General features: G+C 36.7%; 1 protein-coding gene across 2 annotated transcripts in view; it reads left to right on the top strand.

Moving 5' to 3' along the window:
• The window catches only part of LOC136871910 (translation initiation factor eIF2B subunit epsilon), a 152,366-nt gene that overhangs the window by 47,882 nt on the left and 89,038 nt on the right, over nt 1-15,446 (top strand). For both annotated transcript variants that reach the window (XM_067145627.2, XM_067145628.2), the window contains exon 4: nt 13,679-13,856. In XM_067145627.2, the coding sequence (XP_067001728.2) occupies nt 13,679-13,856 (178 nt within the window). The remainder of the gene's footprint in view (nt 1-13,678; nt 13,857-15,446) is intronic.

The raw sequence follows: 15,446 nt of genomic DNA, 5'->3' as shown, positions 1-15,446 counted from the left end.
ATGAAACCCAACATAGTTTTTATACAGTCTGTTCTTTCTTGATCAATAATTATGTAGTTTAGGAAACTGTGCTAAGCCCATCCGCATCAATAAGCCTAAGAAGTTTTTCATGTCAGCACAGTTAATATCAGTCCACTGAGTGAATCTATTCCTCCTACTGAAACGTTTCCCTTGCAACACATTCCTTGCATTTTCATTGGTCTCATGTACCATCATATTGATGATATCATCATTAAATATAGCACAATAGAAATCAACTGGTTGAGATTTAGCACTCAGAAGAAAATTTAAACTGGGGCTATGTGTGAATAAAAAATGTTTCTGCAAACCTGAGAATGTTCCCCAGTAATTGTCACTGGCTGGTGATATGGTTGATTCATTGCACGATGCAGCACTGGAATCTTTGCTAGTGTCCTCACTACACAAACTGCTGTCCAATTCCGACTCGGAAAAGGTGGCATCACATTGCAAATCCGAAATATCATCACTTGATTCAGCACTCAAACCCTTTTCAAGTTCTTCTTCTATCTCTCTATCGGTAATCATGGCTTACTTGACACAGAAATACATATAACATGAATTAAATTCTTGTCACAAAACTGTAAAATACAAGGAACTCATTGAAAGGCACGTAAACCAACAGTTCACAACACAGAGCACAGTGTTTCACAACAACAAAGGTAAAAATGCCATCACGCCTGTAGGGGTGATGCACACTTTCTCTGTTGCATTGTCAACCTAATACCATATGTCACCCCAATAGGGGGACACAAAAATAGTAACTTTGAACATAAATTATGTCTTTGATTATCATCTACGAATGAAATTACGCACATCCGTAGCCCACAACAACCTGAAATATGTATATCGCATTTCCGTAGCTTACCACGAAAAAAGCAAGTGTACGCGTCGACGTTAACGTGTTAATCTATTTATTTTTACTACTAACTCAGTGAAAAATTCTTTGTTTGCCAAAGTCAAGCCCTCGGGAGGACGTATACAAAACCAAGACATAGATTAACATCCCTCTTCTGTTTTAACCTTGTTTTCACCCAGAGTGTTTCTTCTATATCTCATTCTATTATTTCAATTTTCTCCTTTATTTCTTCCCTCATCAGGGTTAGTATACCACCAGGATATGTACTTTTACGGGCGTTTCTGCCCCTTGTCTTACTACACGTTTCAAAACCTTCAATATGTACTTCATATCCCAGTGTTATCCAACTCTCAACAAAGGTAATGATGTGCATTTCTGTCATTAATAATTTCACCTATTCATATCCTAACTTATTCAAAAAACCTTCTATATTGACCGTACCAATATTCAATTCTAGTTATTTCTTACTTGTACCCTGCATCAAGTTACTTATCTTACTTCTAGTAACTCTTTTTCTCCAGTTCTAAAATACTGCTCTCTGGTGAACTAATATTCTTTGTCTATATTGTCTTTCTGTCCTTTGCCCTTCTTAGCCTTGGAAGTCCATTAAACTCAAGGATTTACCTCTCCCTGTCAGCGTCTTGCTTCTGTCATCAGATGGTCCGCTGCTCCCTGGATTCATGTCAGCTTGACAGTCAGCTGGTTGTCCATCCCCTTCTACTGTGCATTTATCACTCTGCTGCCTTCTCTTCTTCTGTAGAGTATGAAGGTTGCTGTTTTCAGATTATGTGTTGTCACCCAGCATGCAGGCAGCTGACTGGCAAATTCCTTGCTCTACAGACAGTTGAACTTTCTGAGACAATAAACTCATCTGCATATCCATTTCCCCTAGCTGTGTAATTGACCAAGTTCGTGACCACTTTCCGTCACCTACTATAAGACGTTTGCCCCTTATGTATGCTTTTAGTCCATTATTCCTAGGTTTTACTTGATGAAATCGCAAGAATTTCTGTTCCGTGATGGTCTCTTTATCCATGTCTCTTCTCACCCATATCCTTTCTCCTTTTAAGTTCCTCGCATTGAGGATGACTTTGTTCGCCTTCAGAGCCAAGTTCAACTTAACTTTAATAGGTGTTTTCCCTTTAACTCTCCCCAGCCTATGAATTTCATCAATGTCCTCTTCTTTACAATTTACCTTTATATGATTATTTATAATATCCAACACTTTACTCATTAAATCATTCAAATCCTCCTTTTCATTCTCTGCTATGCCATATATGAAAAAAAAATTCTCATAGCATCCTGAATGATCATTTTATGTTGCCACTTCATTTTCTCCAATTTCCCTTGAATCCCCTTCATTTTCGCCTTCATTATTTCTATTTCCCTAGAGTTCTCCACCACCATTTCTGTCATAATTCTTATCTCTTCTTTTACACAGTCTTTCATTTCTACCATATCATTTCTCGGCTTACGAATTAGCTCCCTCCTTTGTTCAGTCTGACGGGCCTCTCTGACTGCTTCCCTAATCTTTTCCATGTATTCCCAACTCATTGCTCCCATTGGTCCAGGGTTCACTTCTACACCTCCTATTATCAGAAGAATTGCCACTACTGCTGTCACCATCATAGTTACCTCGAGCTCAGATTGTCGTAGGTGCACCTTCCCACCTGCCCATGCCATCGACCTATGGCCGCACGATTCTGTTCTACAGCAATATTCATTCTTCTCACTCAGCACTGACTATACAATATAACCTCTCCCTTCGCTAGCTCGATTACAACTGGATATCAACTATGTACAGTACAAGCTAAATAGTAGAGAGGCTTGTACTGAGCCTTGGGGAAGACCATTATTAAGAGTCCTAAGAAACTGTTGCATTTTTAATTCTGATATAGTGTACATTTCTTAAATTAAAACATTCATATTGAAACAGGAACACCCGTACTTCAGATTTGTGGAGAGCATGGATTAACGCCAAGGTGTGTACAGTTTATGCTTTAGAGAGTACGAGAGAAGGGTAGTGAAATGAATTCATTTTTAAAGTGGAACTTGCAGTTTATTCAAAAAATGCATAGAAATTATATCACCTTTTACAGACGAATGGTTTGAATGTCCTCAAAGATGTGGAGAAGGCGTCATTCTATGTCGGCGGCGTCCCACAGCGGTTGTTAGCCCTTGATGTTGAAGGAGACTCAAACCTGGGGCGGTCGTCTGGTGATAGTGCAGCATGGAATAGTTGTTTAGCTTTGTATTCCACTAAGTCCCATGAAGGGAGTAGAGAAATGTAAAATTTTTGCACAGAATGTCAATAGAATCTGATGCAACACTTCTATACCGCATTGCACTGCAAATTGTGGTGAGACACTGTTTACTAGCTGAACAAGTTCCACTGTGAATGGTGTCGGACGCACATTATTTTTAGAAAAAGAGATGAATTCAAAACCACAGTTCTCTGAAAATAATTAATATTGTTCGTGCAATTGTCACTTGCCCACTCGAAGTGATAGGCAATGAAAATAATCTGGAACTTTCTGAGATACAACTGTTTACCACTTCACTTAATCTCAGTGTGAAAAAAAAAAAAATTAAGTCCTACGGACACAGTCTTTGTACTATTTCTAATGAGCACATGCAATGTTCTAGCACACGCACACGTAGAAATAAATTAAAGTTTCTACGAAGACAGAAAAGAAACAGTTTATGACACGGTCTCGTGAAAAAGAACCAAGTTCTATTAAAACACAGTCTAAACAAAAAAATCACATAGTTTCTCAGAGATAAATTTTCCTCTGAGACACAGTTTTACACATAATTTAATACAACTTTTCGGTGATAAATGTAGACACAGTCCTTTATGTGGGGAATTAACATTGTCCCTTGAAAAGAAATAAAGGCACCGTATTTCACGAATCAGCACAGTCTTTGAAAGGAAATATCGGCACAGTCTCATGAAAGAAAATGTTAGCACGGTTCTGCGAATTGAATTAACACAGTCTTTTGAAAATGAAGGTTGGCACAGTCTTATGAAAAGAAATGTCGACACTGTTTTTCTCACGGAGTGAAATGACACAGTCTTTGAAAGAAAGGTTGGCACTGTCCTTTATGAAACAAATTGACACTTGTCCATAAAAAGAATTGTACTTTCACAAGGGCACAATTTCACGAAATAACCTAACACAGTCTCTTGGAGAGGAAACAACTAAAGCACAGTCTTTATGCCCTAAGTCCTTTAAGCAGTTTCAAAATATCTAGTGATTACTGTACAGTCTCTTCAATACAAAATTCACAAAACGAAATAATGTTACTCGGCTCGACAGACCGATATTATTAGTGAATAAGCTTTCCGCTTACACGAGGAGTTAGTACGCGGAGAAGGCTTTCAACACTCGTATCACGTACTTTTAACCACTGGTCCTTAGCCAGACAGAGTAACGAACTGTATCACATCAGCGGGCCCGAACAGCAAGACGGGTGGTTCACGACGAAGCACTCGCACACTCTCTTCCTCGAGGCTGGCGATCCCCTTATATTGCTCAAGGTCGGACGGCAAATTCATATCTCGACCATCCTTCCGCCGATTTTCACGAAATTTAGGGCAGTAGCCTTTGTTGTCCAGGCCTATAAGGTGACATTCTTCAAATCGTGATCTGACCCTCCGTTCTTGATGAAATGCCATCGAATCAAATAGAACTTTCGATGTGACGTCACTTGGCCTTGGCTGGCACTCCGTAGCAGCGCTTGCTTGCATGTTGTCACCCATGATGCCTGCGCGCTCGTCGCTCGTTTTGAATCCATTCAGTTGGGTGTTAGTGCGTTCTCAAGAAATACATGAACGGCAAATGCTGACAGGGCATTCCCGTTTCAATATATCACCATTTAATAAGCCCTTATTATAAAATTAATTAGCATAACAGGTAGGTTTACAATTTTTAAGTCTTTCTTGGAAAACAGTGCTTTGTGTCTCTTAAAAAATTCAATCTTTTGGCAATGCAAGTTTTGCCAAAAAAAAAAAAGTTCTCAGTTGTTCTTCATATATGCAGAATGTTGCAACACCATATTCATGATAGATGGCCCCTATAAATTCATATTTAGAAATTCAACCCCAACTGTTCAGTTGCTCTTCATCTGATGAATGTACCTCTTGTATTAGATTTATGTCAATTCTGTTTTCTAGAGAAACACTTTGTAGATATTGACACTTACCTCAACTTATGCCTTCTGTATTGATTAGGATAATTCGGATACTAGGCACAAGACATCTGTATGGTTGGTCCTTAAAAGGACCATTTTTCTGAGTTGTACTCATAGTAATGTAATTAAGCCAGATCACATTGATTATTTGCCTACCTTTATCTTCTAGGCTTCGGTTGTTCTCTTTGAAGTGACTGTTCCTTAACACCACTCAGGGGACATGCGTAACTAAAGGTATGTCTTGGATGCAGTCAGTCGTTTCCCTCCATTGACAGCAGTATTTGAAGGAAAGTGTCGAGACTTGTCTGTTAGGGGGGTGAAGTCTTCAACTTATTCTAGAATCCTCTTACTGGCAATAAATCGTGTGCCTATAGACAGTTTTCATGACATATCTGCCCATTTTACCTATAAGGATCCTGTAACCTAGTGACTAAGACATGTTCATCAGTAAACCTTATTTCTTGCCTGGCTGTGATTAGGATTTGATATTGAAATAAGCTATCAGTGAGTTATTTCAGTTTACTGTTCCTCAGAAGTGAGAAACGTTAACGGTTGTGAAGACGTTTTGACGTTTGTGTTCAAGTCTTTCCTGGAGTGACCGATTCTTCCAAACATGCCGGTCCATGCTCACCAGAATCTGAATGCCTGCATTTGTTGCTCAAGATGATGGTGGACTGATTACCACCTGAGGTGGTAGCTTCTGCTGAATTTTGCAGTGTTTTTGACAGTTGAAAAGCTGTAGGTTGGAGTTTGTGATATTTCATATCCGCCATGGTTCTTCCAAGGTTGTGAATCTTGGAGCTGCCCAATCTCTTCCACTAAGGTTGCTCAGTTTAAGGGGTACATCTAGTAGATTATGTACTGGATTTGGAGTGAAAGAGGCTAGTTGGATTTTCTTGCTGAATCCAGTATGTACTCTTGCAGATGATTGGCAGCAACATATTTCAATTCCCTTTGCCACAGCTATAAAGACACTTTCTAGGTTGATTCCTGAAACCCATTACTAACTTTATTTTAAAAATTTATCATAACATACATTATTTTAGAACTGCAGTTTTACCGAGCTCGATAGCTGCAGTCACTTAAGTGCGGCCAGTATCCAGTAATCGGGAGATAGTGGGTTCGAGTCCCACTGTCGGCAGCCTTGAAGATGGTTTTCCGTAGTTTCCCATTTTCACACCAGGCAAATGCCGGGGCTGTACCATAATTAAGGCCACGGCCGCTTCCTTCCAACTCCTAGGCCTTTCCTATCCCATCGTCGCCATAAGACCTTTCTGTGTCAATGCGACGTAATGCAAATAGCAAAAAGAACTGCAATTTGGTATGACCACAAGAAATCATTTGTTCCTCCTGAGAGTCAGTTGAAAGTGCTCCAATAATGTAACTTGTGTACTGTTAACACTTTCATCACTATGCCCGTATGGGATACGGGCGTGCTGCTTTCCTGCTTCGGGACGGTGCCCGTATGTGATACGGGTGTGATTTTCTCGTGTGTTTATATTCAGCTACATGTATCACGTACGGTTCCCGTCCCTTGGTTGGAGGTAATAGTTCATCTAGTGACCACTAGAATGCAGCAGTTATCGGGAGTTTCGAACTGAAACGATAAACAGGGTATTTTTTCCTTGCCGTGACCTCTACCGAAGCACTCAGTGTGCCGTGTGCTGCATGTGCCAAATCTGTGATGCTGTCAGCTGTGTTACTGTGTAAACATGTCTTCACGCCGGCTCAATTATAGTGATATTTTGGATATTTTATCGAGAGAAGCGGGTTCAGAGATGGATGAAAGTGATGACGACCCTGCTTACGAACCGGATAACATATTGTACCATATCGGGCGACCAATCTACTACTCCAGCTATTTTCCCTTTCCCGTCTATATCATGTCTTGGATTCAAGTGAATGGATCAAGCTACATCAATTTCCATTATTCGGTGAATAAATACTTCATTTTGCCAATATAAGTTCCGATTCAAGCAGTTATCTCCATATCACATTTCCCTATAATCGTCGAAACATTCTCCGAAATGCCACGTGACACCTCCCAGGGATAATTAACATGCATCAGTAAGGTATATTTTTAACGTGAGGTCAACTGGGAACCCACATTTCCATTCGTATAATTTACCAGCAATACCATCCATCCGTAAACATCAATGAAAAATCATCGTCCAAGTTCAGTCAACCAAGAAATATTCATGTAAGAATTCAGTGTAAACTTATTTACTATAAATATGAAAAAATAATTGCAATAATATTAATTTAAATGTAAAAATTCTTGATTTATTCGATATTATGAATTGTAAGGGATGAATTATTAAGAAGAAATAACATTCAGTTACATTAATCGTCTTTCCTTTCCAAAAGATAAATGAAAATTGTCTTTGATTGAGGTTAATCAGTCTTCCCGTTAAATAAATATGTTATGTGCACTATGAAAACAAAGAAAAGTTTGCATAATTTCATAAACCATAATTATCATTCACACTATATAACAATCTTGTTGGATATACATGGAATTAAAATATCAAGAAAATTTAAAAAATTGTAAATGCATTCATAAGCAAATAAATTAACATTAATTAAAATCCAAGTTCCTAACCATCAAAATTGCCTATTTTCATACGTGTTAAATTTATATTTTGTCATCCCATTTTGAATGTTCTCTTAAATTGTAACGTTGGCAGTGCAAGCAAAGTTCCAGTAATTATAGCTCAAAATTGTTATTTTAAATATATTTCGATTCATAGAAAGAAAAAAAATCAATCAGTTGGACTATGTTGCTGGACAAATATATCCATATTATATCCTAAAAATTAAATGTAGGTATCGTTTAATAATAGATTATCATCATCATCCTATCAAGTCTTACATCTCTCGAGATCCATGATTGTATCTAAGCTCATTTACTATATTATGGAATTTTAAAGAATATTTTTGGTGTCAATATTTATCAATGGCAGGGACTTAAATTAGGAAGATGCTTCCTCTCCTCAAATCATGGCTTCGACAACAAATACCAAACAGTAGACATTACGACGTGTGAACTTTTCTTAGAAGAAATCAAGTTTAGTCCTAAATATTTTCAATTGGAAGTTTCAATCTGATGACAGTATAAGGTTATCAATCTCCGGATTCTGTGGCGTATTTCATCGTAAGAATATATTATTAACCCAAAAATGTCTTATATTGCTATAAAAATCATGCCCCTCACATTAATTTTACTCGGTGGTTAGTATTACATCGTAATTACTACCAGAAAATCATCAATATATAACTCTCTCCATATTACCAACTGTAAACATTATCACTTCGCGTCATTCATAACCACAAATATTCCCCCAACGAATATTTATTCATATAATCACATCAACACGTCGTTCATATTCTTATTTACTCATATAAATACCAATCATTTCTTCCTACGCGGCGTATCATCATAACACTTCAATATCAAACTACAACGATGCATTTATGGGTAATATTTCAATCCTGATACACATAATCACACTATTCTGAAAAAGAAATACAAGTATGAATAATATAGGTTCATATTTACTCACATGTAATCATGGTATATCGATAACCAAGTCTTAATAACTTACGAAAACATCTATCTTCTTTCTGCATTACAGCTGGATTATTTCACATTATGTACGTCACTTTTCTTTGGTAAAGGTCGAAACATAATTCAAAATCTCTTCATAATTGATTATAAGCATTCCTACATAAGGGCATTGATTCACATACATGAAGATTACCTACACCCATGGTTATAAATCAATTATTTTAACTTCTTTGCGAAGATCCTGCACATTGGAATCGAATCTCAAAGACGTAAAATAACAACCCTCACAAAAACACATTGCCAATATCTACACACTATATCTAATGTATGAATATTTAAGACTACTGTGAATAAATTATGTGATGTAGAACTTAGCTTTCACTGCTGACATTACTGGACTGGGCTAGATCTCCATTCGGTCGTCCGTAGTCTGCGGGCTGGCTCCAGGCAATCGTTGCATCATCAACGGGCAGCATTATCCAGATACGGGCTAGTAGAGTCAGCTGGGTGGCTTCCGTCAGTGGTCAGCCCCATGTTTGTTTTAGTTATTCATGTTGAGGCCGTTGTTCACATGTGAGAAAAACATTCGACATCATCACTAGTATCATGATATAGTCTTCCAAAATTATACCCAGTATCTAAATTATAGTTCTTTAAACAGGTTATTCTACCAAAATTCAACAGTAACTTTCAGTAACAGACTTTATAAGGTAATCTAGTTAACTCTTAGCCTTTCGCCAATATGCTTTGAATATGCAACATCTTATTTCATTAGATGACTCGCGTCAACTTTCGGTTTAAGTTTCGGTCACCGATCAACTATTTATTCTTCTCCTTTCTCATATTTTCCTCCTTATCAGCCTTGATATTACGTCGGATATTGGTGCAATCCTTTTCTTTAAAGTTATTTGATGAACTAATTCTTCAGCTCCTGCTCCGTAGAAAACTTCTTTCCTCTTTACGTGACGATTTTTCTTATATTGCGTGAAAAAGTAATTTTATTATTCCGTTGCAATTTTAACAATTAAAACATTCTGGTTTTTTTATCACGGCCACATGGATTCTACAGGTCTATACATCTTACTTCGTGACCATGGCTTATTTGATTCGCCAAATTAACATTTTTTCGGCATATTCACGGCTTCTTAGATTTTATGTGTCCGTATTTTTATTATTACGAAATCATGGCCTATTTAACTCGATATGTCCGTACATTCTTCAGATATTGCTCAACTATAGAATCTCTGTCATCTTACTACGTTGCATGGCAAATATAGATGTTGTAATACCTCGTTTTATTCATGATCAGGTCAATGAAACAGTACAATATCAAGTGATTGTTCAGGTAAGATTTTTATTTATTACATCACTTTGGAACGTAAGTGTTTAGCTGTATTATTTTACTCTGAATACAAACGATAGAAATACTTTGCCTACAGAAATTTGGGTGAATGCTACTCGTTATTGCAAGGTATGCTCAGGCAGGGGCAAGAAGGAAAGTGGTAAGCGTGTCAGAAAAGAGAGTATATGGTGGTGCAAGGAGTGCAAAGTAGGACTGTGTATAGTCCAATGTTTTCAGGACTACCATACGAAAACAAACTATTCCTAAATAGGTAAATATTTAGTCCACTGCATTTGTGTTTATTTGCGGCCTAAGTAGTTGCATTAATGATTATTTTTTATTGTTTGAGCAAGCTTATTGGTCTAACCTCAATGTAAACATTTTTTTCCATACTATTTTTTTCATGTTTTTCATAAGACTAGTATAATTAAATTACTCCAGATATTCTCTTGTTGATTAACATCTTCATTTTGGATGGTTGACACCTTCATACTGCCCCCATCATGCCGGGCTCAGCTCGGCCGGTGAGCGAGAGTCTCAGAGGTAGACTGTTCGCTTACCGGCTGTGCAGAAAATTTTAAGGGCAGGGATAGCTTAAGGACTAGCAGCAAATGAAAGGAACGCTAAAATAAGTTTTTCACATTTATTATAACTAACACTCTCCAAAATAACATTTAAATTACAAAACCTAGGAAATTCTGTATTATCGTTTTCTCTTCAGGCTACTACTGGTAAGAAATCTTCATCATTTTAAAGGACGGCAGATGTTCGAATCTGCAATTATAATAATAAATATTAACCTACATTTAACTTAGTAACAAAATCAAATTGATTTCCGAGAACACTTTCTCAAATAATAATTAAATTATTTCGAAAATTAAAATATTTCCTCTGGATCTCATGTAATATTAATGGAAAAGTAATCACTTTCTCCCTCTTATTAAAAATAAAATAAAGTAAAATAAAATTTTTCCTTCATGAAATTATTATTAATTTGTCTTTCTTAGACTTAAAATTTACCGATCAAATTATTTTTATAATTATTTAGTGAATAATCTTCTCATAACCAGTTTAAATCTGACGTCATGTCAATCCACATGTTACTCATTTACGTATAATTAATGGTTATGTAATATCTATAAATTCGAGTTCGTGAATTCGATCCACTGACATGGCCTCTACTTATTCATTTTTCTTTAGTAGATAAGACCCTATCCTATCTTAAAATTCAATAAAAATCTACTAAAGATTCATATACAATCAAATTATGAGCACACGAAAATGACATAAAATCAACCCAAATTTATGCGCACAACGGAGAATATTACCACAAATATTGACAAGAAAAATCACAGTACACAAAATATGGGTAAATTACACACAGCACATTCACACAGAGGCACACGGTAACATTATAAAACTATTTACATGAATACTAACCCTTGATTATTATTTTTGAGTTTAATCTAAGTCAGGGAAAATATTCTTAAGATGACGATATCATGTAAAATTCCTTGCGTCGACTTGGGATGTGATAGTCAAGATTATCACTTCAGTGAAGAAATTAATCATACAACGATGTCCAAGGGAATATTATGAATAGAAATCATCAGGAAATTATCGATTAAAAATGCCTATAACACAGGTCAAAAATCGAAAATACGTGCTTACGGTTCATGAGTTGCGGTATTAATTTTATTCTCCAAATACTTGTGTCTCTCAATTAATCTGTGCTCAAACTGAAGAAATTATGTTGAATAACATATTTTCTTCCCAAAATGACTCTATAATGGATGCACAAATTATCCCTCAAATTATAGTGTCCATCTACAAGTCCAAATTAGTATCGTAGCACAGTAAAATATACAAATGATCCGTCAGGATACTGCCATGTTCCAGGCCTACATTTACACAAAATGAGCACACATTAATCTCGCTCAAGAGTAAATAATATTATACTCATGACCTTATTTATGTTTTTAGCCCGTAATTATTATTATTATTATTATTATTATTATTATTATTATTATTATTATTATTATTATTATTATTACTACTTCTGACCGCGCATGATCACACTCGCAAAGGCTACTGTACAATAACATTTCAGATGACTCTAGCGTATGTCAAATCCATTGAAACGTCGTATAATCATAGAATGAAATTTAACATAATGAAAGGCACTGAAATACTGTCCCATCTGGTTTCAGTTAAATTATAAAATCATTTTAAACTCAACCAAGATTAACGTAGAGGTCAAATTAATTTTAGTTCTCCTGCCATACTGAACTTGAGCCAATCGAAATTCCTCTCGAAGACACTCACTCAAATGACTAGCTAATAGAGTCCAATACACATTCATTCAGTAACACAAACTACCTTTCACAAAGGAAAGAAGGAATGAAAAATCTAACTATAACAATACTAATAGAAGTTACTCTAAATGAATAAGAAAAAGCTATGTTTACACAAATTATACATAGATAGAAATTTTTTTAAATGGTACTCATGTGACTGTTGACTGCTGGATTCTGGCTGATGACCTAGAGTATGATCACCTCACCCACCATCGAACCATGTCCCGTCCATGTCTGAAGTGCCTCACATAATTAGAAGCTCATTGAGGACATGAGGGCGTACAGGAAACAGCAGCAGAACTCAGTTTGTGGAAGGACAGGCATCTTGAAATGTACTCGAACCAGTAGTCTTCCTCTCCTGATTTTCCTCGTGAAAAAGCTGAAACTGACAAACAGGTCTTAGAAAAAGTCCAGGACACACGCCCGATGCTTGTTGAGATGGGTAAAAACACTTATCTTTTGCAAATCTCAAATTATTCGTAGACAGAATTTAGGGAATGTCTGAATTGCTGTATGTTCAAATTTCAATGCCTTCTGTGAGGGAAAGTTCCCCAGCGAAGTAAAAGACGTCTAAACTCGACAGTAGATGGAGTCAGAGTAACTATCAGATGCAGAGTTCAGAAGCAGAATCCAGAATAAAATTTTCCTGTGGAAATACCACTATTTCATCATCTTGAGACGGAAGTGTGTCCTTTAATTAATCTTGATTGGTCGATCCATTACTTTCAGGCGAAGATTGTCATTTTATTAGCTCACACTGTCTTACGTCAATCGTCCTTGGCTTTATCGATCGACCGGGTCACGTACTATTCACCTTGTCACGTGGCACACACAGCTGACTGAAGGACATCTAACTAACAGAATTCCTGACTCGCCCTTGCTCGCTGCTAAACCGGGAAATCCAGTCTCCAAATAACTTGTTCTCGCCGGCTCGGAAGTGTTGAAATTCCCCTTCCTGGCTGTCGAAATAATGTCCCAACTCACTGTTGTAATAAAATGTTCTCTCTTAATAAAATATTACCACTTTTGAAGGGCACAATATGGTACAAAAATCAGGCATGTAATATGTTTCGCTGTTCCATAATGTGCTAAAAATGAGCAAAAAGACCCAGTTCACATCCAGGATCCATGTTAAAATATGGTAGTGTTGAAAGTGTTAAAACACAGTAGTGAACTTATTATAAAAATTATTTTCAAATCGTAATGGACATCAGCAATGAAGAAAATAAAAATGATAATATATTAAACCACCATGATTGTAACAGTTTTCTAGAATTTTGTAGTTATAAATGTATAACTCTTTTCTTTCAAGGGAATTATTTCTTAAACGTATATTGCAGGAAGTTCGCTAAGCAGGACAAAGGAGCTGTAATGACCCTCATTTACAAAGAAGCTGGAGTGGGGCATAAGTCTCGCTCTCCTGATGATGAGACAATTTTAGCTGTTGATTCATTGACAGACAGAGTGCTGTTTCATCAGAAATTGGGTGCTGGAAATAAGAAAGTAACCTTTCCACTGGTAAATATATGTTCATATTTTGAAAACAAAACAAAAGGTGACTCATCTCATTGCCAATCATTTAATGTTCCCTATAACACTTACGTAGACTTCTCTCAGTTTGATATTAATACAAACTTTAACTGATACTCTTCAGATGTATATTTCCATACTTTCTGTGCAACTTACTGTCTGTAGGCTGCAAAGTCTAGAGTCAAATGTTAGTCATAGTTAGACCTTGTAAACAGAGTTTTCAGAATTATGTTACTAGGTAAACCTTTCTGAAAAACCATTTACTGTTGTTTGTTTAGTTCACCATCTTTACAAATTTGTACCATAACTATTGCAATCCAAAATGTTTGTATGCTTAAAGTTTAAGAGTTTGGAACAAATGTGAGTTTAGAAGCTTGTTTCAAAATGTGACAGTAGTTTTTCTTATCTTACACAATCCTTTACTTAAATTGTTTGCTAGGATCTAAGTTTCTGTTCATTCTCTTTCAGATCAGAAGAATTTAATCCTTCTTTTTCATCCATTCCCTTTTCCAGATTCTCTCTGGGTAGGGTAGTGTACCAAAGCCCTCCACCTTACTCGAGCTTTCCACCCTTTCTCTTCTAGTACTTTATTGCTATCGACTCCTCTATTTGCAATACAGTCCACAACAGATCTCCTCCATCTCATTCTAGGCCATCCCCTAGGTCTCTTTGCAGTCTCTGTATCCATGAATGTTCCCTTTGGTATTCTCTCTCCTGGCATTCTCATCATGTGCCCAAACCATTTTATCTTTGCTATGTCAGTCTCTTCTTGAAGTTTACACACTCCCATGCTTCTCCTTATTTCCTCGTTTTGTATTCAATCTCATCATGTCTTTCCCTGTATGCTCCTCAAGAACCTCATTTCAGCTGCCTGTATCTTACTTTGGTTCCGCTTAGTCAACGTCCAGGCTGCTGAAGCATAGGTCAGTATAGGTTTATAATAGGATGAGTATAAAACCTTCTTGCACTTCATTGGCACTTCTTTGTTCCATACAATGTCTCTCACACACTGATAGAAACTTGCAGACTGCTGTATTCTTAAATCAATTTCTTCATCCAAATTTCCATCTTGTGACATCGTGCTGCCCAAATATTTAAAATTTTTATTACTTCAAGAGGTTCATTTCCTATTTATAACCCTCCCCCTGGATTTTCTGTTACCTCTCGTCATGATCAAAGTCTTGCTTTTTGCAGTACAATTCTTCATTCCAAAATTTCTTATCTCATTCCATAAATCAACTTGTGTCTTGTACTTCCTCTTCATTATCTCCCCAAACTACAATGTCATCAGCAAAGAGCATAGACTATACTTGCTGGCCCATCATCTTCTCCTTGATATCATGTAGAATTCTATCCATGATGATAATGAAGAGTAAGGGAGACAATGCACTTCCCTGTCTTGAGCCTGTCTCAACTCTGAACCATTCAGTTTGACCCACTTTGGTTCTAACACAGCTTTTGCAATTTTGATACAATGCTATTACCATCTGCATTGTTTAATTCTCGATTTGTGCCTCTGTCAATGTTTTCCATAGCAAATTCCTTGGGACACTGTCAAATGCCTTTTCAATGTCTAGA

This window comes from Anabrus simplex, chromosome 4 (assembly GCF_040414725.1).
Source record: "Anabrus simplex isolate iqAnaSimp1 chromosome 4, ASM4041472v1, whole genome shotgun sequence".
Lineage (NCBI taxonomy): Eukaryota > Metazoa > Arthropoda > Insecta > Orthoptera > Tettigoniidae > Anabrus > Anabrus simplex.
This window is presented reverse-complemented; position numbering and strand designations above follow the sequence as displayed.